General features: G+C 49.1%; 1 protein-coding gene across 2 annotated transcripts in view; it reads right to left on the bottom strand.

Moving 5' to 3' along the window:
* Positions 1–685: 685 nt before the first annotated feature.
* PPIL3 (peptidylprolyl isomerase like 3) overlaps positions 686–23,343 on the bottom strand; it is a 293,216-nt gene continuing 270,558 nt past the window's right edge. For both annotated transcript variants that reach the window (XM_069651737.1, XM_069651736.1), the window contains 2 exons: positions 3,755–3,873; positions 686–2,242 (listed from right to left, as the gene is read on the bottom strand). In XM_069651737.1, the coding sequence (XP_069507838.1) occupies positions 2,116–2,242; positions 3,755–3,873 (246 nt within the window). In that variant the 3' untranslated portion in view covers positions 686–2,115. The remainder of the gene's footprint in view (positions 2,243–3,754; positions 3,874–23,343) is intronic.

Raw genomic sequence — 23,343 nt, 5'->3', positions numbered from 1 at the left:
GGCAGATTCTATTCCTCTCATTTGTCGAAAACCTACTTGTGCATGACCTAGGATGTTGTTGCAACTCTATGCGTTCCAGAATTTGGCTGTATACATAGCTTTCTAAGATTTTAGCGTTGTAGGGTATGTTTGAGATGGGTTGGTAGTTAGTCGCTATCTGGGTCTCAAGTGGGGATTTCGAGGTGTAGTTGAATGTATCTAGTCTTAAATGATCCGGGTTCAATTCCTGTTTCCAGTGGATAGTTAATTAAATTGCAATTTCAATTTGCGAAACTAGAGTGCTGGAGACCCGTTGGGGAGTTTCTTTTTATAGATGTCCAGGAGGCAGGGTTCTGTTTGGCAGCTCTGTTAAATTCCTCAACAAATATTCTGAAGTCCACTTCGGAGACTGTGTTGCGCGTTAGGAATGTGAGTGAGTTGTTGATGGGAAGGATAATATCAATTCTTCCATTTTTTGCTGCATGACTTGCTGGATGGTTTTCACCTTATTTTGGAAGAGGCTGGTGATATTGCACATTTCTGGGTGTGCGTGGTTAATGTGTGAGAATTGTGGTTAACAGATTGACATTGAGTTCTGGGCCACGTGACAACCATTGCAAATAGTGATGTGTTTACATTCTCTTCTATGTATATACCTCATATTTTAAGAACCCCACACACAATTAAACACTGTGGTCAAGCCTCATACTAGAAAAAGTATTTTTTATTGTTTCTAATATAATACATATACTTGTATTTAATAATATATACAGAGAGAGTAAACAGCTTGCTTTGAAAAATAAAATTAAAAAAACGAAGAAATCAAGGATATGGTAGATGGCCCTATGCATTTAACAAAGTGGACAAACTGTTTGTTAAAAAATTATATTGTTCCTTCTAGTTAATATTGTACAAAATTCCCAAACAAACTCCCCACCCCCCCATCATCGTATGTTCAACTTTTTTGTTTGCATTTTTTTTATTTAAGCCATTCTCAAATTTATGAACTACTTTCAATAACTTAAACCAGAATTTACAGCAGGTGAGGAAGTACGGCGTCTGCAGACAAATTGAAGCTGCAAAGATGCTAATAAAAAGTTGCATTTATTTTACTTTACACCAGGTTTACATATCTCCTAAGCCTCCCAAACTACCAGTATAAAAACAAGTTCTAATCAACCAATAGTAGCAAAACTAGTACAAAGTAAAGGTAATGGTATCAGTAGTACTGGTATTACCACCAGTAACACTACGGCTAATGGTACAACTACTACTGGTACAGCCAGTAGTAGTAGTACCAGTAGCACTATTACTACTACTAATCATAGCGCTTTTAGCACTACTTGTAGTATCACTATTACTATTCCTACATGTTGCAGCAGTATAATCAGTAATTTTAGCACAATTCGTGACTCACTACTATATGTAGTTTTATTATTACTATGTACACAATTACTTACACTGGTATTGCTTCTTGCAGTACTAGTTGTAATAGTACTGGTATTACTAGTAAGAGTTTCACTCATAGTACTACTATAGTTGGTAGAACTAAAACTAACAGTCCTATCTGCCAGCATTGTCTTCTATTACTGCTACTGTTAGCGGTACAACGTATCCTAAACTGAGCTATGTTTTAACTGGTACCCCATATTTCTTCTAGGGTAATAATGTAATGTAATAATTTTATTAGAAATGAACGGTAAAGAATTTCTCGTATGTCAATGTTAATTGTTTTTAAAATCTCTTTTTATTGTAATTCTCATACATATTGCTGCAACGTATCTGAAGGTCTTTGATGGCGAAACGCCACAATAAAGCATAGTGGTGGTGATGAGGATTATGAGGGTATTACTACTTGTACTGCTATTGTTGAGGCAGGATTACTAGGCACAGAAAATGGTTTGTGTAAAGTAAAAGAATGCAACCTTTCACATTGCTTTTTGGTTGCTCTTCTTGATCTGCAGACGGTCATCGCTTGCTGAAACAGGAAGTGACATCACAGAAGGAGACAAAGTGCAAACTAAGAATGAAAAATGTTGCCAAAAATGTTAACACAGGACAGCAAAAAAAGAACGCATTTACAGTAAGGAAGAGCACATTTTAAACTTCACACTTAATACATAGCTTCCGTCAATGCTATAAGGCAAAAGGGTTTGCATGAATGGTTACGTCTTTAATGCGCACTTCTGTAGTGGGACGAAATGTCTTTTCATTCACAGGCAGCTTCTCCAGCTCATCCAGCATTTCCAGTCCATCAATCACCCTACGAATAGAACAAAAAGGACATTAAGCAATTTAATATTGAATTGGTACCATTGACTCACTGCAGTATTTGCTGATGAGAAACAAGTGGGCTTTATTTAGAGCCTAAGGGTAATAACAAGGTCTTTGTCCATTTAAGGCAACTTGCAGGGGAAGAGGTTTAGATTTTGGGGCTTCATAATGAGATGGCACCATTCATTATTCTGATCCCAAGGAACCTCTCACTTTGAAGACCACCGTTAAATAATACAATTTTATTAGAGGGTGCCGGTGGACACGTGCCGGTGAACAATGTTATCATAAAAAGCTTGTGAAATAAAACACTACAGTGCTCTTTATTAATTTGTGAACCTAAAGAAGCTAACTAAATTCAGTCCACAAAAAGAGGAAGCTCATCTCTGGAAGCCTGTGATCCACCAGAAGCCAGGACACGTGCAGTCTTGAAATCCCATGGTACATGAATAAAAAAAAAAACAGAAGACAGGTTGTCTCTGTCTATGCTCCCAAGCTCTGGAACCTCCTCTCTGCCAACTCCAGACTCGCCCCCTCGCTTCTACATTTCAGGAAGAAGCTAAAGACCGTCCTCTTCAAGGACTAGAGCCTCCTCAACAACTAGGTCCATAGCCCCCCCCCCCCACTTCCCTAACCTGAAACTGTGTGATCCGTTCCCCCTTGTTCCTCCCAGCATTTAGAGGGACAGAAATTGAATTACAGAATGGAATATATTCATATGAGAGAGGGGGGACTTCTTGACCTTTTGGAAAAAGAAAAAGCTGGTAGTAAGCGGCTGGGGGAGGTCTAATTAAGCGATGTGGTTTGCAATGTGTAGGAATTTTGCAGGGTGAATTTGGGAAAAGTACCACATCTTTCACTTTTCTGCTACCACATGTCAAAAGATTATTGTTGATAATTTGTTAGTGCAATGCTAAAAAAGGGTGTGGTTTGAACAAGCTGCTACAACAAGAACTCTATTTACTTGCACTTCGATAGGTTTCAGGCACATCCATACAGCTACTGTCATACTAATATCTGCCTTCCTTCACAGCATCCTGGCTTCTCTAGCTCCTCTCCTTTTGCCTGTTCAAGAATAAGTCAAATCTGGACTAGACCAACGTTGGTACTTCTTTGGAAAGCTACAGCAAACAGTGACAAGTGGATATGTTTGACCTAAAGCTTTAGAACTTCTCGAAATCCCTTACATTAAGTCCCAGAATAATGGCTAGATGTGGATCTGGCACTCGCAATGCTGAGGGACCCAGGCTGCTTCTCACTGATGAGGCCCCAGTAAGGACATGCATTTACTGATGCATTTACTGGCCATACAAAATGGCAAATTTTAAACTATACTTAAATAATGACTGGAATACTTTTTCTTACCAATCAAGATACGGACTGCTCTTCAGCTTGGTCATAATGCATTAAAATCAGAATGCTATACTAGCACATACTCCGTTTGTATCCCTCCAACGTGACCTCTCACGACGACTAAGGTAGCAACAGAAGCATCACCTACTTTCCAAAGATTGTGTACTTCATGTCTAGATGAGGCTGTTTTCCATAGGTGATGAAGAACTGGGAAAGATTGGTGTTGGGCCCGTTGTTTGCCATGGAAACAACACCTCGGACACTGTGCTGAAAAATAAACAGTTTAGAACATGGTTAGGGTAATTCAGGTGATCTAAACTAGACCGTACCACTGCACACCTCCAAAAATGCTGCACTGTCAGCCAAGGCAACTATTTTGCTCTGTATACAATTAAAGACCCACAATGATTTGTTGGTAGTAGAGCACCAACACTCCCCTTCGTCAAGTAGGACTTTCTTCTGAATTAGTGGACACCACTCTGGTTTTAGATCATTGAAAAAAAACGTAATACTTAGGTAAGTAATGGTAAGAGCATGCGCTCAATTTAAGCGTGTTCAAACATAAGAAAATAGAAACTCAGACAGCTGCTCTTATTTTTACAAGGTAACAGGGCAGGATGTTTTATGTGTTCCTGCTAATCCAGCCACACCCATATTGAAAAACAATGACAATTGAAATACAGTGATAAAATAAATCCCTAATGTCTGCAAATTCCAAAGAGACGTACAGAAGCAGAGGCAGGCCGGGCTACAAAGAAATGGTCAGCGAAGCACTAAAAGCCAACTGCAATGGGTCTTCTCTTTGCTTCCAGTTCCCCATGACTTCCTTTCTGCTCCACACAGTTCTAGCCATACTTGGAGGCACTCTCCCACATCTTGGACTGAAAAACAAAAGGCGGCCTGTTGACCCAGACTGAGTCTCCTGCCCCCTGTAGACTGCGATTTCATTCATTTCTACCATCACGGCCAGTCTTTACATTTTTAACAGGTGCAGCACCAGGGACTATGGCCACTTAACCTACACACATTACCTTAAGCCTTGTGGCGATGGGCCTTGGGGCTATTAAAAGTACAGTCAGGGATGTCCATGTAGTAGAAACATTTTGTACCTGCTTATAAGTACTTGTGCTAGCTCAATGTATTCCTAATAGAAAGGTACCTGCACTGGCCTTTGAATATGTCAGCAGAGCCCTACCATTGAAAATGTCACTAATTAGAAGTACTTGTTTTCAAATTATAAAGGGTCATACTCAGAGGTAAATGCACGGTGTGGAGAGTTGGAAGAACTCTCCATGTTATCATTTGATTGGGTGAGCATCTGGGGACTGGGTTGGTCCGGCGACTACCTGTTTTGCCTCAAAGAGGATGGAAGGATTGGGATCCTGTAGGCTTGTCACCCCCACCAAGGTGCAGTATTGCACTATCAAGGGTGGTTGAGGCCCCATTATCAGGGACCATGAAAACGACATCCTCACACATTTCTAAAAGTAAGCCCCTGAAATAAGAGGTTCACATAAAACCCAAACCATGAAAAAAAAATGTAAAAAAGAAATAAAAAAATAGAACAAATCAAAAATTACAAATCGGTAAACCACAAACAGCCGCACTTAACACAAACAGAAAAGATTCAAGTTCAGACAATTACTTCCTATTTAAAGGAAGGGAATTGAGGGACAACAACTGAAGCAGTCCAAAGCAAACACACAGGAAAGCAAAGGATCATTCAGTATGCTGCCAACAGGGATGAACGCCTGGGGGAATTTTACAAAATTGGCGGCAACCTCTCATACCACCTATGAGGACACGGATCAAACAGGTGAGAGTGCAGATACTCATTTAAAGACATTTGAAAATCTGTAAGGAATAAACCAATTACAAACCAAGAAATAAACCTACCGAGCCCTGCCAATCATCAGGGCTGATACAACAAGGACATTTTGTACACCACATTAAAGGGTCTGGAAAAGCCACTCTAGGCAGCATGCAGAGTATAATCCACAGTAAAGAGGAGTTGGGAGAATGTGTTCCTCGCCACTTCCTTCAAGAGCGGGGAGAACATCACTTGGAGGAAAATGCCACACATAAAAGGGTGCAACACCTGCCCCAGGTCCAAGAGGGTACCTGGTCAAGTAAATGGCGAGAACCCAGGAGATGGCAAGACCTGAACTAGGGAAAACTGATATTCCAGGTCTTGGTGAGATCTGCGGTAAGTGAATATGGATACAAAACGTTGTGGTGAAAACTGATCAAATGCATGCTGACACTGCAGGTCAAGGTGAGACCTTCGCCAAATGAAAGCGGATACCCCACTACCCTCCAATCTGTGGCAAGACGTTGCCAAATGAATGCTGATATCCCATGTTCTAGTGAGACCTGATCAAGTGATTGCTGATACCCCAGGTCGTGTACAGATTAGCCCCAAGTGAATGCAGATACTTAAGGTTATGGTGAGAACTGTCCAAAGCAAATGCTAATCATTCATGTCTTTGAGAGCGCCAGACAAGTTAATACTGAAAGCAAGTTCATGGTGCGACCTACATCTGAGAACCTACCGTCTGGAAGAAAGGCCGATGTTGGTTGTAGCATTAGGTCAGGAACCAGTCTGGTTGAATATCTCAAGTTTGAGATAAACCCAACGACTCAGCAAGAGAGGCTGGGAATCCAAGCACGAAGATATGGAGGTGAAAGTGGAGACAGGCAAGAAGGCTTAGAGACCAGGGTCCTGAGAGGGGTCTGAAGGATCAAAGTGAAAACAGAAAGACCATGCATGGTCAAGGCTAGGAGTAATCCCTGGGAGAGCCTTCCCTTTTGTGTTTGAGAGCAGTGATGCATTTTTCACAATAGGATTTGGGAACATTTTTGTTAGCCAAGAGCTGGAACATGTGTTTTAGTTTAGGGACTAGCGTAGAGTCCAATGACTTATTAAATATAGGTTTGGCGTATTCTTATGACCACATGCTTTGGACATTATAGATTAGGGAGCCCCAGGAGAGACAAGGGTGTAAATGATCAGGGTAAAGTGTATAATGCGCAACTATACCATTAGATGTGGTAAACACTGGAAGAATCCCTCACTTTACATTACTAATTTCCTGACACTGTCATGACTGCAAGGTCCCTTTTCAGTTCTGGAGACTCCGTGTTCAAATAGGTATTTGTGCCAACTCATATGTTAAAAACCCAATACATTAACCTGTTAGCTTGAAACCATAATGTTCTTATCATGCGTGTCATTGTTCGACCTCCCAACGAGACTCAATTTAAGTCCTTGCAGGACTTGGTGACCTATCATGTTAAAGGATCCTTGACATAATAGACGCTATGTATGCTAATGAAAACAAATACATGGTGGTGGGGGAATAGCTTTTAGGGACACCGGAAAATGTAATGAGTGACCGGTGTCTCAAAATGGCTAATCTAGGATTTGGGCAGAGGCGATCATATGTTGAGCGCAGACCGACATGTGACCTGCTCTACTGAAGCTGTTTTTCAGAGGCAAACGCTTGCTCAAAGTCACCATTTTTTCTATATGAGAGCCTCTGAAAGCATCCTTGACACTTTATTAACAGTTTGGGCTTAGACTGCTTCCATCCCTCTAACTAGAAGGGTAGAATACAAGCAGAGCCTTCAAACATTTTAAAGTCCAAGTAACTGTAGTGAAAGAGCGTGTGTCCTTAGTATCTATAGACCGCTAAATGCCAATGGCGCTACTAGTGCCTGGATTGAGGAAACCAACCAACATTGCAATCCTCACCTTTACATAGGTGAATTAGACAAGTTCAAAGAGCTGATAAACCAAACTTCACATAGATGCCGTGAGAAATTAAGTAAACCCTCTTGCACACCATAATAGGGGCAAGAAGGAGGTAGAAAAGGCTCAATATGAAGTACTGTATCTTAATAAATGCTCTACCTGCGGCCTGCCTTTCAGGACCCCTTTGACACAACATTCCCTACTAGTTCTGTTTTTTGGAGCCACACATCAGTTCCGAACTGCAGCATCCCCTGAAATGTCACTACTGGATTCTACACCTGATCGGTCAATGTACCTCAAGCCTAACTTGCAGCAGGTCGTCCTATTCCAAGCGGGGATCCACATACTGATGCACATATATACATACACCACAATCTTGACTTGCAGCTCTTCCTGTTATTTATAGGAAAAAACCAAGCCAGCAAATGCAACTCAGTCATTAAGTGTGGTACCCTCTTATATTTTCAGTATCTGCAAGCAGTAGGCAGAAACTGTAAGCCTCTTTCACAGGCAATTGTGCCTTGTCAATAGAGGTGGTAGTTGTAGCGAGAGGAGGAGTGGTAGTAGTGAGAGGAGGAGGAGGGGGAATAGTAGTGTGAGGAAGGTGGAGTAGCAGTAGTGGTAGAGTAAGAGGGGTGAAGAAAGAGTTAACAAAAAGACTGACGGGAGGAGTGAAACAGCAGAGGGACAGGAATTTGGTGGTGAGGAAACAGGTGAAGAGTTAGAGCAGAAGGGAGAGGTAAGAGAGAGTACGAGTAGCACCACGTGAATATTACAGAGTTGCTGTAAGGCTACTTTCCCATTAGAACACTAACATCTGATGGGAGTAGGGAAAATTAGGAAGTCTGGGAGGGAGATAAAGAGCCCTCTTTTAGAGAAACATCAATAGATCAAGACAGATATTAGAAAGAAGGGGTCAACAATTTCTAGTACTAACTAGGGGATACAGACACCTGGGTTAGGGAGGAGGTAGGAGAGTGACGGCCAAAGGCAAACAAATATTGTAATAAAAACCCTTCAACCCTCCTTGCGACTCAAGAGTGTTCTCTGGGTTATCTGTGACACTAATTATTCCCCTCTTTCCTGTCCTTTGGCCTTCTGTATTATCACTTTTTAAAAAAAATGTTTTTATTAACTTATTCACACAACAAAACAATACAAACCAAACAAGCGATACAACCTTCAACCATTTCCATATACATCCATAATTTCTAGTTGCTGCTTCCCATTCCCTCCCCCCTTTATGGGTCTATTTCTTTTAATCTTCCGTTTCTGCAACCTGTGGTACGGTCTCCCCTTCTATAGCGTCTGCCAGGTCTTCAATTGACCCAAACAGCTCGGCTATCAATAGTTTCCAGGCCATCAGGGACTCCGTCTCCTCCTCCTCCCCCCCTGCGTTACTAGCCTCTTGCCACACCATGGTTTCTGCCTCGGCCCATTTTTGTAAATCTCGCCACCACACCTCCACCTTTGGCATATGGCAGGTCTTCCAACCCATGGCAATTCTCCTTTTTGCAAGCACATAAGCCAGGTCCTTCAATTTACTCACATGCTTAAGCTTCCGTGATCTTGGGAACCCCCCCCCCCCCCCCCACAAACAGGCCCACACTGTGTCCACTGCGATCTTAACCCCTTTTTTCTCTAGTTTCTCTTTTACTGCACCCCAGAAACGTTCTATGACCGGGCATGACCAGAACATGTGAACCATGCCCGTGTTCTCCTCATCGCATTTGTGGCATGCCTGCCGTCCTGCATTCTCAAATCTCGATATCCTCCAAGGTGTAATGTATGCCCTATGCGTAACATATAGTTGTATCTGTTTCAGTCTCGCATTCCTAGACAACTTCTTATGATACCCCTGCACCCGTTCCCACATCCCATCCTCCATCGGGGCACCAACTTCTGTTTCCCAGTCCATCCTCAACTGCGTGACTTCCTTCCCCACTTTAGACATCAACATTTCATATATTCTGGAAACATCATGACCCCCTTCTGTTATGTCATATATCGTATCTATGGTGGCATCTGGTTCCTCCTCCAGCACGGTTTCAGGCCATATTCTCTTAATTCGTTGCACCATTCTGTAATATGTAATGTACTGACCTTCTTGCAACCCAGTTTCTTCTTTCAAATCCTTGAAAGTAATACTAGAGCCCTCCTGCCAGATGTCTCCCATTGTTGCCACCCCAACCGGTTCCCAGTGGCTCCTGATTGTCATTCTTAGCTGCACATCTGCCCCCGTTAATTCAACCAGTGGCACCTGCAGGGAACATGGGGACGGGTTCTCCATCATCTGGCATGCCCTACGCCATATCTTCCACCCTAATAGCATCATCTTAAGGCGCCCCATCATTTCCGCCCTGGGTGCCCACATCATTTCTTTCAAGTAAAATGGTGCACAATCACGCCCGAACAGCCTAGATTCCGAGGTTTCCTCATCAGAAAGCCATTTGGCGACATATTGCAATTGGCTTGCTACAGAATACACCTCATAATTGGGTGGCTTTATCCCACCTTTGTCATGGAAATTCTGTAGCTTCCATAACACCACTCTATTTCGCATGCCATGCTACAAAAAATCCCTACACATGCTATTTAGTTTGGTAAAGAACTTCTTAGGAATCAGGTACGGTATATTCCCAAAGTAGTGCAAAAGCCTTGGCAGAACCACCATCTTTAGCATTGCTCCCCGGCCCATCACTGCCAAGGGTAACCTGGCCCAGAATTGCATGCACTTCTCAATTTTTGTAATAGCTACTTCTGTGTTGCACCTATGCTCCTCTTCCACATTATGGTATATGTTGATCCCTAGATACCGAAATGTACTGACCGCCCATGGTACCTGCAATACAGGCAAACGCTCCGCTGGGATCCCCATGTACCTCCCCAATGGGAACATGCTGGACTTCTGGGGGTTCACCGCTATGCCGGACAACCCAGCAAATCTATCCATCACATCCAATATGTACTGGAGATTTTCCTCTGGGTATCGCCGGTACAGCAACATGTCATCAGCGTACAGGGATATCAGATGTCTCTCCCCATTTACTTCAATGCCTATGATGTCATATTGCTGTCCCAGGTATATTGCAAGAGGTTCCAGGGCCAATACGTAGAGCATTGGGGACCATTCTGTATTATCACTTAGCATCTTTCCTACCATCTTCCCATCTTCGAAGGGTGTTGTGTCCCTTTTCGTCCCCTCCTTCATACCCTCTTCTTCTGCACTTCCTTCATCCCACAAACCTCCCTGTGCACCTTTCTTTCACTCGTGTTCTATCTGTTACCGTCTTTTTTCCTCTTTATGACATCTACCTCTCTGGCAATTTGAATGCTGTGATAGGCTGAGCAGTGAAACACTGGACTAAGGAATGTGTGATTCAAAGTATCTTTATTAAAGAATTAAAGGTGAAAGCAGGTGTGGCATGCACTTCCTAGAGTGGTGTGCCAACACGAGTGCAATTGGGATAGTAGTGGACAAGAGAGGGGATGTGTTTGAGCATGAAGAGGCTGGTGGTGCTTGTACAGAAAGGCATATGGACCCTCAATCACAGAAATGAAATAAATAGCTACCATGACAAACTCCTGGTCTGGCATGCCAGTTACTATACTGGAGACAATACGAACCCGGCCTCATCAGTAGTGTATCTGTGAAAGCAACAGCTAATCCGTGGAAGCCCAGAACATGAAGTCTCTACCGACCAGGTTGCGGACGTGGTGGGTAATGTCAGGACAAAGTCCATCAAGCACTTTAACGAAGTAAGTGCTGGGAAGAAAATGAGAGGGAAAGGTGCACAATGTTTCATACAAAAAGACATGATTTAATCCAAATTGGTATGCCAGGATATCAATCTGCAAGTCTAGTAGAAAGTGAGCTTTACTGAAGTGTTTTGTCACAGAGAATAAGGGGCCGATTCATGGAACAAACGTGAGCCGAAAATCTACGCGCAAGCAGGCGCAAGCGGAAAAAAACAGGCGCACGCGCACGCATGCGATTCATGGAAGTCCCTGCGCGTGTTTACCTCGGGATGTGCGCCAAACCCGGGCATGGCGCACACGTCACTGCAACATCCCAAAAGACGTGTGCGACGCGCACAGTGAAAGCGCACAACCTCGGCGCATACACCAGAAAGTGGGCGGAACACGGGGCGTAACGCGCGGAATGGGGAACAACTCGCGAAAACAAGGGCGTAACTGGGGATGTACTGCAGGGAAGCAGACGGAACGCCCACACGCACCCGAACCACACATATTCATGGAACCGAATAGGGCAAAGCCACGCACAGCGAAAGACACGCACAAGCCGATACACGTCCGCCACACGAAGGCAGGCGGTAGCGTCCCTGCGCATTACAAAAGTGGCAACATACAGCAATTGTGCGAGCGGGGCCTGGGGGAGCGGGCTACATGTATTTCAGGGGTTCGCGTGAAGTTTTTCACGCGATCGGGCCTGGGGGAGCGGGCTATGTGTATTTTAGGGGTTCGCGTGAAGTTTTTCATGCGATCGGGCCTGGGGGAGCGGGCTACGTGTATTTTAGGGGTTCGCGTGAACTTTCTCACGCGATCGGCCCTGGGGGAGCGGGCTACGTGTATTTCAGGGGTTCGCGTGAAGTTTCTCACGCGATCGGGCCTGGGGGAGCGGGCTACGTGTATTTCAGGGGTTCGCGTGAAGTTTTTCACGCGATCGGGCCTGGGGGAGCGGGCTACGTGTATTTCAGGGGTTCGCGTGAACTTTCTCACGCGATCGGGCCTGGGGGAGCGGGCTACGTGTATTGCAGGGGTTCGCGTGAACTTTCTCACGCGATCGGGCCTGGGGGAGCGGGCTACGTGTATTTCAGGGGTTCGCGTGAACTTTCTCACGCGATCGGGCCTGGGGGAGCGGGCTACGTGTATTTCAGGGGTTCGCGTGAACTTTCTCACGCGATCGGGCCTGGGGGAACGGGCTACGCGTACTTCGGGGGCGCGCGGGAAGTGACACACGCGATTGAGCGGGGTACGTGTATTTGGGGGGTGCGCGGGAAGTAACACACGCAATTCCATCAGGGTACGTGTATTACAGGTGTGCGCGACATCAACAGGGTACGTGTATTACAGGGGTGCGCGGGGAGCAGCACACTTGAATTGCACTTGTGGGTCCTCCCAGGTGTTCCCTCTACACCCTCCACGGCCCCTGCAGGTGGCTCACACCACAGGGGCCTACCCAGCACATGTCATGCAGGCACCCCACCCACCATGCCCACCAGCCAACCCACATGTCAACTTGCACTACTCCCCCCCCCCCCAACGCATGTCCCCCTGCACCCCCAGCCACCAGGGGCAGCCTCCACCAGGCCCCCACCCATGTCCAACTCATGTTCCCCACCACCCCCACCCCCCAGCACTGTGGGGCACCTGCCAGCAGGCCCCCACCCATGTCACCCACCACCCCCACCCCCCAGCAGTGCAGGGGCAGCCTCCACCAGGCCCCCACCCATGTCACCCACCACCCCCACCCCCCAGCAGTGCAGGGGCAGCCTCCACCAGGCCCCCACCCATGTCTACCACCACCCCCACCCCCCAGCCACCATGGCCAGCCCCCACCAGGCCCCCACTCATGTCCCCTATCACCCCCACCCCCCAGCCACCATGGGCAGCCTCCACCAGGTCCTCACAATCCCCAACACACGTCATTACAACTCGCACACATGAGCCATACCACAGCCATATCGCAACTGCCACCACCATCCATACACATACAACAGCATGAGCAGCCAAAGGTGAGCCAGACATCACATGCAACACAGGAAGTGCACCACACATGTACACACACCACCACACTTGCATGCATGTGTACACCCCTGCCAAGTGTCGCACTGTTCAGACGTCCATCCATGTCACATCTGCCAATCAGGCTTCCACATACCGCTGTCACATGCATCCATGTGGCATCACTGTTGGACCCTTGTCAAATACACACACATGCACATGTACACAGTGCTGATACATGCAGCCGAAAACAACATACATGCGTAACATCACAGACATGTCTACTCACATACACATTCATCCAAATATGTGTGCCCACACAACTGCATTTGGCATGCAAGCCTACACACACAAGCACCATCCATGTCTCACACATCACAGCCCTCGCATGTGTCAGCCCCATGGCCCTGTACACCCCCACCCATACTCGACCCCATACAAACAGATGTGCAACCTGCACACTACCGAATAATCACCACATGCACTGCTCACAATCAGGATGCATGTACACTCACCGCTCGACTCCAGACGGGTCTGCTTCTCTAGGACCTGGACGTGGAGCGCTGGGGATATGCGTTCCAGGACCCTCATCTGTTCTTCCGAAAAGTGGGCCCGGATCCCCTTGGCATCCGCTGCCTTCAAGAGGCGCCGGCCCTTGTTCAGGATCCTGGACCTGAAGTCCTCCCAGCGCTTCCTGACATGTTGGAAGTCACGGACTGCCACCCCCTCCGCGTTGATGGCAGTCACGATGTCAGTCCAGATCCGAGTCCGTCCTTCCTTGTCGGCGCGGGAACTTCCGAAGAGGGCATCATACTGCCCCAGGACTTGCTCCACCAGGACACCAACTTCGGTGGCACTGAAGCTGGTGCCTCTCTGGCCGGGGGTTGTCAGTGGTCACAGATGGTGTTTGCCCCGACATGACAACCCCAGCGGCAGGAGTAGGTGGGCAACTGGGTCCTGGGGCTGGGCTGTGGAGTGATGGAATCCCAGTCGTGAGTCTTCGGTTCCAGCAGGGGTGGTCACAGCAACAGCACCCCTGGCTGATGTGCAGGCAGCAAATGGCAGTGCACGTGGGCAGCAGGCAGTCAGGCAGCAGCAGGTGGGAGCGTGCTCTGGCCCTGGGGGGGTCAGTAGTTCGGCCTTCTGGGCAGGAGCTGGTCTTCCGTGTGCATACGCGTGGCCAGCTTGATACGGAGTGATTTGGCACGTGAAAAATCTGCACGTCAGCGTGTAATACGAGGAAAGGGCCATGCGCGTAAGCGCGCGTGGAAACTGCACGTCCGCGTGTAATATGAGGAAAGGGCCATGCGCGTAAGCGCCGTGGAAACTGCACGTCCGCGTGTAATACGAGGAAAGGGCCATGCGCGTAAGCGCGCGTGGAAACTGCACGTCCGCGTGTAATACGAGGAAAGGGCCTATGCGCGTAAGTGACGTGACGCGCGCGTGCGTTTCCCTCAGCACGGGTTAAATGTGAGCGGGCCCAGCAGTTCGCTGTACGTGCCTTTCGTGGAGACCGACGTGTGTTGCTGCTTCCTGTTGTTTCGCGCGCCATCACAACTTCACAGCTATCAAGGACGTGTCTCTTCTTTTGGCGGGGGTATTGGCTATGCGTGTTTTTCTGCATCGCGCTTGTCAGACGGTGAGTCACACACGCTCTTTTTCCCACTGCGGGTGCCCCTGTGTATCGCACCCATTTTCGATGTCATAGTAGCCTGCGTGTCCCACGCGTACGCGTTATTCGTGTTACTGGGTGCCACCGCGTACTGCGGGAGGTTCAATCCACGCACGTAGGCTGCAGGGTTGCGTGCACGGTTTTACTGCAGTTTTGGGGTGCCTGAGCGTTGCGTGAACCGTCACCACATCACCGGGGTCACATACAGCCTTGCAGGTGCAGGGGGGCTGTTAACATCTTGCTTCCCACCCCCTTCACCCAAATTGCCCAGGTCAATTGTGGTGTACACCTCCCATTGGCACCACTCCATCTGTGCCAGCACTACTACATCTGTGCCATGGTTGGGAGGCCACCAAAGGTGAGGGGCGCCTCAGCTGGGCGTACTCCTCGTGGCGGGCGTGGTCGGGGACGTGGCCATGGTGACCAGGGAGTAGGGGGACTTCAGGGTGTCCAGGGCAGCCACAGAGGGGGAAGAGGCAGGGGTGCGCCACTTGAGCACAATGTTGTGCCATGTGTCGGTGCAGCCATGCCACCACCCCCTGTGGTTCCAGGGGATGCAGCTCCTGCATCTGGCACTGGCACCCATATGACCCGGCAGTCCGTTCCATCGACTGCCACGGGCCCAAGGGTGGTGGTGGTAGCTGCAGGTGCAGCTGTGGACACCACCACCCAGGCTCAGGGTCTGCCAGCGCAGGCTGCGTTGGCACTTGAAGAGCCCTTGGTAGATCTCCAACAGGCCAGGGGGGAAACCATAGGGGCACGCCGGGCTGCTCAGACCAAGACACGTGTCCCTGGGTCAGTCATGTCATCTGCTGCCCCGAACAGCCGGGTGTTGGCAAGTGCAGGGGCAGATGCACCCAACAGCACCCCGGTTGTGAGTCTGCCAACCAGGACCGTTGCGGTCAACCACCCTGCCACAGCTGATGTTGCTGCGCAGGGTCCATTAGTGGGCACCCAGCTGCCACTGACACAAGTCAGGCCTCTGGTCATCCCTCCACCTGCCACTCCCTTGGCTCAATCCACCGAACCCACTGGCCATGCTGGTCAGGGCGGCATTAGCCAGCCAGGGTCTGCGCCACAGTCCAAGAGGAGGAAGGTTGCACCTGCAGCACAGGCTGGGACCCCACACACAGCCACGACCTCCTGCATGTCGAGGAAGAAGCCTTTCTGTAAGCAGGAACTGGACTTCCTCGTGGACTACGTGCGGGGCCACAGCCGTGACATGCTAGTGGGTGCCAATAGTCAGACCACGGCTGCCCAACGTGACACCCACTGGAAGCATGTTGCGGAACATGTCAGTTCATTCGGCCATGAGGTGCGCACGGCGCAGGAGTGCAAAAAGCGTTGGAATGACATCAAGCGCAGCACTAAGGCCAAGCGTGCCTCAAATTACAACTTGACTCTGGTGACTGGTGGTGGGCCTGCACCAGAGGAGGAAGAGCTCACTCCGCATGAGGCTCTCGTTGCGGAGTTCATACCACCTGAATTGGTCGAAGGAGTGGGAGAGAAGCTGGACTTTGATGCCCAGTCCAGTGAGTGTTGATGCGTGTTTGTTGAGGACGTGTGTGTTTCACTTGTGGGATGTGTTGTGCATGATTGCTGCTACATGTGACGTGTACATGGTTCTGATGTGTAAGTAACGCAATGCTACCGTCATGCAGGTCTCCTCTGCCTGCATGCGGGACTCCATGTAGGCATGCTCCCTTGCCCCTCCTCCGCCACTCTGCACCCCAGTTCCACCTTTGCACTGGTCCGCTCCAATCTTGCCAATGTCTAGTTTCTTGTCCATGTGTCCAGCGTAGAATCTTCCAGGCATATGCCATGTTGCACAGCCTTAGTACTCGATGCAGGGTATCTCACTTGTACTGTGCATGGGTCAGATGTCCCGCAGGGACATGAGTGCCCATTCATGCTCCATGTGCATTGCACGCATGCCCCTATGTGTCCTTGACTGGATGATCACTGTAATATCAGTCCTTGGTTACATACATTGCCTGCCATCTTATCAGCCTTCCCATGTCAACTGTGCCTCAGTCCTGCGTTGCACACATGTTCAGGCTCTGACAATCTGTGTGGCTCACAGGCCTCAGCCTGTTCAATGGCCAATGACTCTGTCCAACTCTTGTTGTGTCTTCTTCACACGTGGGCGGCCTCCGGAGTTTCCATCATGTGTCCTGCCCACTGTCCCAGCATCATTTGCAGTGTTGTAATTTGAATTACATGAAGCTGTTGATGCCAGTCAACACTGCCTGTCAATACACAGGTGTATGGTCAGCCTTTTGATATCATGATAGGCATCCCTGCTTTGGTACTGGGGTGGAGGGGTGCTTGGCTTCTGGACATGGTACACATTGAATGCACAATGCACGTGATGTCTGATTTTGACATTGCACTGCCTTCACATTTCCTGGCACACACCATGTAGTGCTTGTACATGTAGGTAGTGAGTGGCGTACACATTTTCTGCACTGCATAGACCCACTTCCATGGAAACTGCCACCTTTCAACAGGTCTGATCACAGAAGCTATTCAAAGTATACCCAGCATGCATGCCAGGTCATATGTTGTGTGTCACATGTCTGCCTGATGCCTTTGCTGTCGGTGTGTGTGTGTGTCGTGTGCTTCTGACATGTGTATTGACCTTTTCCTCTCTATTTTTCAGGTGATGACGCAATGGAGGCAGAGGATGGTGTTGTCATGCCAGACACAGGGTTGGTAACGCCACATCAACCCGGCACTAGTGGGGGTCGTGGGGTGGTAGGCCACGAAAACCCCCAAGTGCTGCAGTCCATCTTGTCTCTGGCTGCCTATGAGTCCAGCCTTGATGACGACTCTGACGTCCATGTTGAGTTGGATGACCATCAAGTCCATGTGTCAGGGGTGAGTGATTCTGATGTGGACACTCCTCTGTCTGCGACACCTGCACTAAGGGATCAGACAGTCTTGGTTCCTCCGACCGTGGTGGATCGGGACGAAGGGTTACCTCCACACCAGTCACTGATGTGCCTGGGACATCACGTCGATGGGGGCATGTAGTCGTGCAGCCGCAGGCGGTGCAAACACAGCGAGGACCCCCGGTCCTTGGGTCCCGCAGGGGTCAAGCCCGGCAACGCGGTCGCCGCGCGCAACCGCTGTATACTGAGTGGGAGCAAGACATGACTGCCAATTCCGAACGGCAGGGGGCAGCAATGGAGAACATCGCTGAGAGCATGGAGCGTGTGGCCCGATCTGTGCTCCCCACTGCTAGGCAGGTGCTTCTCCAGCAGCAGGCGGCACGGTCCACTGCCCGCTCGCTCAGGGTGGGCATGGCGGCCTCAGACAGGGCACGCCAGGCTGAAATGTCGTCTCTGCGTCAAGCAATTGCTGCTCATGCAGAGGTGCACATGGATGCCTTGAGGGAGGAGTATGCTTCCCTCAGATCCACTCTGGGTGTCCTTATGATGTCCCAGAGGCAGCGGGCAGAGGAGAGGTTTGCACAGCTTGAGTTAACCATCTCGGCTGAGCTACAGGCTTGCCGGGAGGTGCAGCGGTTGTCCAGCCAGGCCTTGCAGGAGGAACTCTGTGTTACACGTGCTACCTTGCAAGAGGAAGCACGTGTATCACGGGAGGTTCTGCATGCAGACCTACGTCACATCGCCACACAGAACCAGGCTCACCCGTCCGGCAGACTTGCTGCCGACGAGGGGCAAGCTGCGACTAGGCGTGGCCAGGCTACTGTGCCACGTCCTCCTTTCCAGGATGAGCCAGACTCGGACGACCATCCATCTCCCACATAGGTCGTGCTGTGCAGGCGTTGAGCCCATGGAGGTTTTTTTTTTGGCTCAGCATCATCGCATGTGGATGTTGAGCAGCACCCTGTACCTCCCCCCTCCTGGGTGCCTCCCCTCCCCCCCGGGTCGTATGTGGCCATTTTTGATTTTTCTTTTAGTTTAGTTAGTTAAGTTTCTGTTTGATAGTTAGTTTAAATAGGTAATGTAGGTTTTCCATAGTTAGTGTAATTAGTTAATAGTTGATTTAGTTTAAAATTGCTAGTCTATTGTGCTTTCATGTGACGGTGCGGTGCTTTGTGGCTTTTGAAGGCATCCACTGTCTGTTCCAGCTGGGCCCTTCATGGTTGTCTTGTGTATGTGTTTGCTGCTTGGGTTCCTTGACTCACATATGCCACTCCTGCCTCCCTTATCCATGGGCTCGCAAGGATGGTTCGGTGTTACAGCATTTTACACAAGGGCATTGGACTGTCATATCCGTGGCATGTCTGGTGCTGTGTGACTTGTGTTGACACCCCTAGTGGGGATGATTTAGGTGTCATTGTCCACTGTTCAGCTTTTGCTAGATGGGGTGTATCATGATTAATGTGGACATTGATTGTTATGCATTGTGTAGTATGTTTCATTTCTTTCCTGTACATGTGCTTGTTGCAATTCATGCTGTAGATAGTGTTCCACACTTTGTAGGTGAAAGACGGACTGATGGTGTGATTTGTGATGTGACTCTCTGACATGGTCAAGTAATGAGATGCCGGATGAGACACACACAGATGACTTTGAAGCATTAATCATGTGTTCCATGCCCTTTCTGCAGGGGGATGAGCCTCCAGAGCACCTTTGCCAGCAGACATGTTCCATTGGACGACGGAATTCTGGACCCGTTTGTTGGTGCCCACATGCACATGTGTGCAGAAGCAGAGGCACAGTGATTGCAGACCCACATCCTAGAACTGCTGACATGTTCCAAGGAACTCCAGGCAAGGTGAGCATCACAGGGGGGCCACGACACAGCAAAGCTTGCACCAGGCGAGTTGCACATGCAGGCTTAGTCACAGCACTGAGGGTGAGCTTAGACGAATATTGGTGTTGAAGCACACAATGCAGCTCAGATGTGTTTGCGGACTGATGGCTGCTGATATTAGGGTTGTCTGGGACACATGCAGGGGCAGTGGCACATACCCTCCGGTACACCAAGGTCCATTGAGCCACTTGTATCAACCATGTAGCCTTCTGAGACATGGAAAGGGGCAGCTCACAGGGACATGCAACAAGGGACATACTCGGGTGCAGTGCATGTCTTTTCCACGTACTTCATGATAAATGCACTCCCAACTTTGTTTCGGTCATGGTGGTACACAACTTGCTCTGTAGTCATGGCTTGCTATATGGGTCTGTCTGCTTACCCAGGGAACATTGCATGTTGTGTGAATTGTGACACATTGGTGTTCCATTTGCCACGCACCCAGCAGCGGGTATGACCCGTCACAGGGGTGATGTTATATATGGGTACGAAGCATCAACCACAGATTGTCTGTTTGTAGAGTAGTGTGTTGCTATGGGGCATGTTTGGTGTTGTGTTTTTGTACAATTGGCACGTACAGGTTGTTGACTGTGTCTCTCTTTGCAGCATTGCAGTGCTCCTGTAACCGGACCTGAGAGTGCGCAGGCAGGAGGCCAGCACTCAAAACCAGAGCTAAGTGTCTTGTTGTTTGTCTTACAAACTGCTCTGCATAGGCTTGCTGGGGAGTGTACTGATGCATGGATGTATGTGTGGTTCAATTTGGTATGTTATTTTCTCCCTAATCACCCGTGATCCTATGCAATTTTGAAACCTGTACCCTCTACCCGGTGTTCCTGCTTCCCGTGCCTATCCAAGCAACGTTCCCTGACCCTCTTTCCCCACTGGGGTTGCGGATGCCTGTGTAAGCCCCGAACTTGCAGGCGCCAAAACCCTAGAGGGGGTGGTTGGTTCGTACCACTCCTGAGCCTGGACTACAGAAGGCCATGACAATGATGTCCAAGTCAGTTTGGATTGTGTATGTGTTCATGCAGGTTGTACATTTTCGTGCATTACCTAGTTTCATGTGTCATTCCACCTCCCCTCTCCTGCCGCTCATTCCAGTCATCCAGTGTGTCAACACCTGTCCCGACTGCATATCCCTGAACCTCCTTCCCCACCAGGGTCTCAGGGGCCTGTGTGAGTTTGACCTTGCAGGCACCCGGGACATGGTGGGGGTGGTTGTTTCGTGGCACTCCCGCGCCTGTACAGGGGACCTCTGACAGTACACATCCATTCATGGTGCATCATCCTATGTCATGTACCACACATGTCTCACATCCTGTTGTGACATTGTTTGGCTGTGCTACCTTGGTTGTTGCATCATTGTGGTAGTACTTGGCCTTTGTGAGGTACTGCTACGTCAAGTCATCTACTGGAGGGTGTTTGGGTTCGTTTTAATGCCTTGGATTTTGTGTTTCGGAAATGAGTGTGTATTCTGAGGGTTCAGGCATCTTTTTACACACAAGGTGGGAGATGGTGACGAAGGGTAAAGGTGATCCTGTGGCCAGGTGGAATTGAGGTTTGGGGGCTCCATGACCCAGGTGCAGTTGTTCAGTGGGTCATGGTCATTTGTGAGGGGGGGGTTGTTGTTGATTGTTGCCTTGCCCTGCAGTGTGATGGGAACTCTGACATAGTAATGGTGGTATCCCATGTACATGTTGTGTTCTGCTGATCAATGCCTGTTCATGTGTTGTGTTTTCCTTTGAGGTGCGAGGGGATAGTTGTGGTTTGACATGCTGGGGTGTACACATGGTGGATGTTCACATGTGATGTGTAGGGAACACTGATGGTCACTTGAGTGCACATGCATATGTGGAGTGCATGTCCTTGCAGAACCACACACTTGCACTCTGATGCACTACATGTACTCCCACCCTTGCATATACACGTGTACACTGTTTGCCTTCTGGTGCCCACTGTGTCCCGGCAGCACATGTTCTGTGACCCATCATGGATCCAGTACATGCCTGATTTGATGTTTGACGTGGTCTGTCACTTAGATGTGATGCTCAGGGTGTGCATCACACACAATGGCTGTTCACTGTGCTGTGCGCTGAGCAGTGTGATGCAGGAGTAGGACACTGCACACATGAGCTGCAGTGTTGATTTTGAAATGCATGATGTGCATGTAGACAGGCATTCATTGTGATGTTACGTCTACGACTGTTGTAATGCATTTTGAAATGACTTATTTTGGGTGGGAGGTTGTTGGTCTGTCATTTCATCTGATCCCGGGTCAGGCAGCAGTGTCTGATGCCACTGTGCATTTAGGACATGGCAATGTGTACCTTATCGTTACTGCATTGGTGTATGGGTATTGCGCGCCATGACATGTTGATGTTTGGGAGGGTTTGTGTGACATGACAGTGATGGCCATGGCCTGGTTTGCAGGTGTGTGTGATGCACACCTTGCATGTCCAGGTCATCCGCTTCTCAGAGCAACTAGCTGGGGGTAAATTTCTCTCCGCAGCAGGTCCCTCCCCCTGGAACAGACTTCCGGCCTGACTTGAACTTGAGGGGAATCATCTCCAGTTGTGGGAGCACCTCAAGTCCTTCCTCTTTGCTTCTGCTTACTGTCTGCCTCTCCCTTGCAGAATTCTCCACTGGAACTGCACAGGAGCTGCAACTGGGCCACTCTCACCGACCTCGGTCCCTGGCCCAGCCACTCTCCACTTGCACTGCCTCCCTGGCAACCCCTGCACTGCAGTACTGTCTCTCTATCCCTACAGCCCTCCCTTCCCAGCACTTGTCTGCACTCACCTTTGTAGTTGCCACCAGGCGACCTATGTATTATTTTTTTAGGCTACTTCCCCTGTACTGGACCCCCCCCCCACCCTTCCCCTTGCACTTTGCCCATTCCCCCTAACCCTGCACTTGCACGATCCCAATGACACCTGGCCTAGTAGTACCGTTCTCTGTGTTCCCTTGTTCCCCCCTCCCTGCCTCATTGCGCCTTGGAATACTTGTGTATGGCCCATATCATGTCATATGTCATATGTCATATGTGTGCCTTTTGGTCACACAGGATAGCTTGTGTTTAAGTAGCTAGGGATGCAGACGATGTGGCACTTCCATGGCAACTATCTCAGGGTGGTAAGGTTGTGACAGTTGACTGTCTCTTTGTCATCATCGATTGTCACCTGGTATGTGCCAGGCCTGTGTGCACTCCGCAGGGGTGGGAGTTTAGGTGAAAAATGTGGCCACAAGCTGGGTCCGGGCTTCCTCGCCACGTGCCCTGTCCCCTCCCATGGGCAGCGCCTGTGGGTGGGGATGTGGGGGGCACCACCATGTCCACCGGGACGCCCTGCCGTGTTGCAACATTGTGCAGGACACATGCTGCCACAATGATCCTGCACACTACTGGTGGTGCATAGAGTAGTTGCCCACCAGAGCGGTCAAGGAAGCGGAAACGTGACTTGAGCACTCCGAATGTGCGCTCCACTATGCCCCTGGTTGCAATATGGGCGGCGTTGTATCTTACCTGGGGTGGGGTGGTGGGGTTCCGGATTGGCGTCATCATGTGGTTGCTCAGAGGGTAGGCACTGTCCCCTGGGGAGATGATAATAGTTGAGATTATTAGGGTTTGGATATTTGTCTGTGTGTGACTTGCATGCATGTGCAAGGGCATTTGTACTGACCTAGGAGCCATGTGTCGCCATGCTGCCCAGCTTCCAGGGCCCGGCTCAGGGCGGACATTCTGTATATGAAACTGTCATGGGTGGAGCCAGGGTAGTTTGCA

This window comes from Ambystoma mexicanum, chromosome 3p (assembly GCF_040938575.1).
Source record: "Ambystoma mexicanum isolate Mex_15411 chromosome 3p, UKY_AmexF1_1, whole genome shotgun sequence".
Taxonomy (NCBI): domain Eukaryota; kingdom Metazoa; phylum Chordata; class Amphibia; order Caudata; family Ambystomatidae; genus Ambystoma; species Ambystoma mexicanum.
This window is presented reverse-complemented; position numbering and strand designations above follow the sequence as displayed.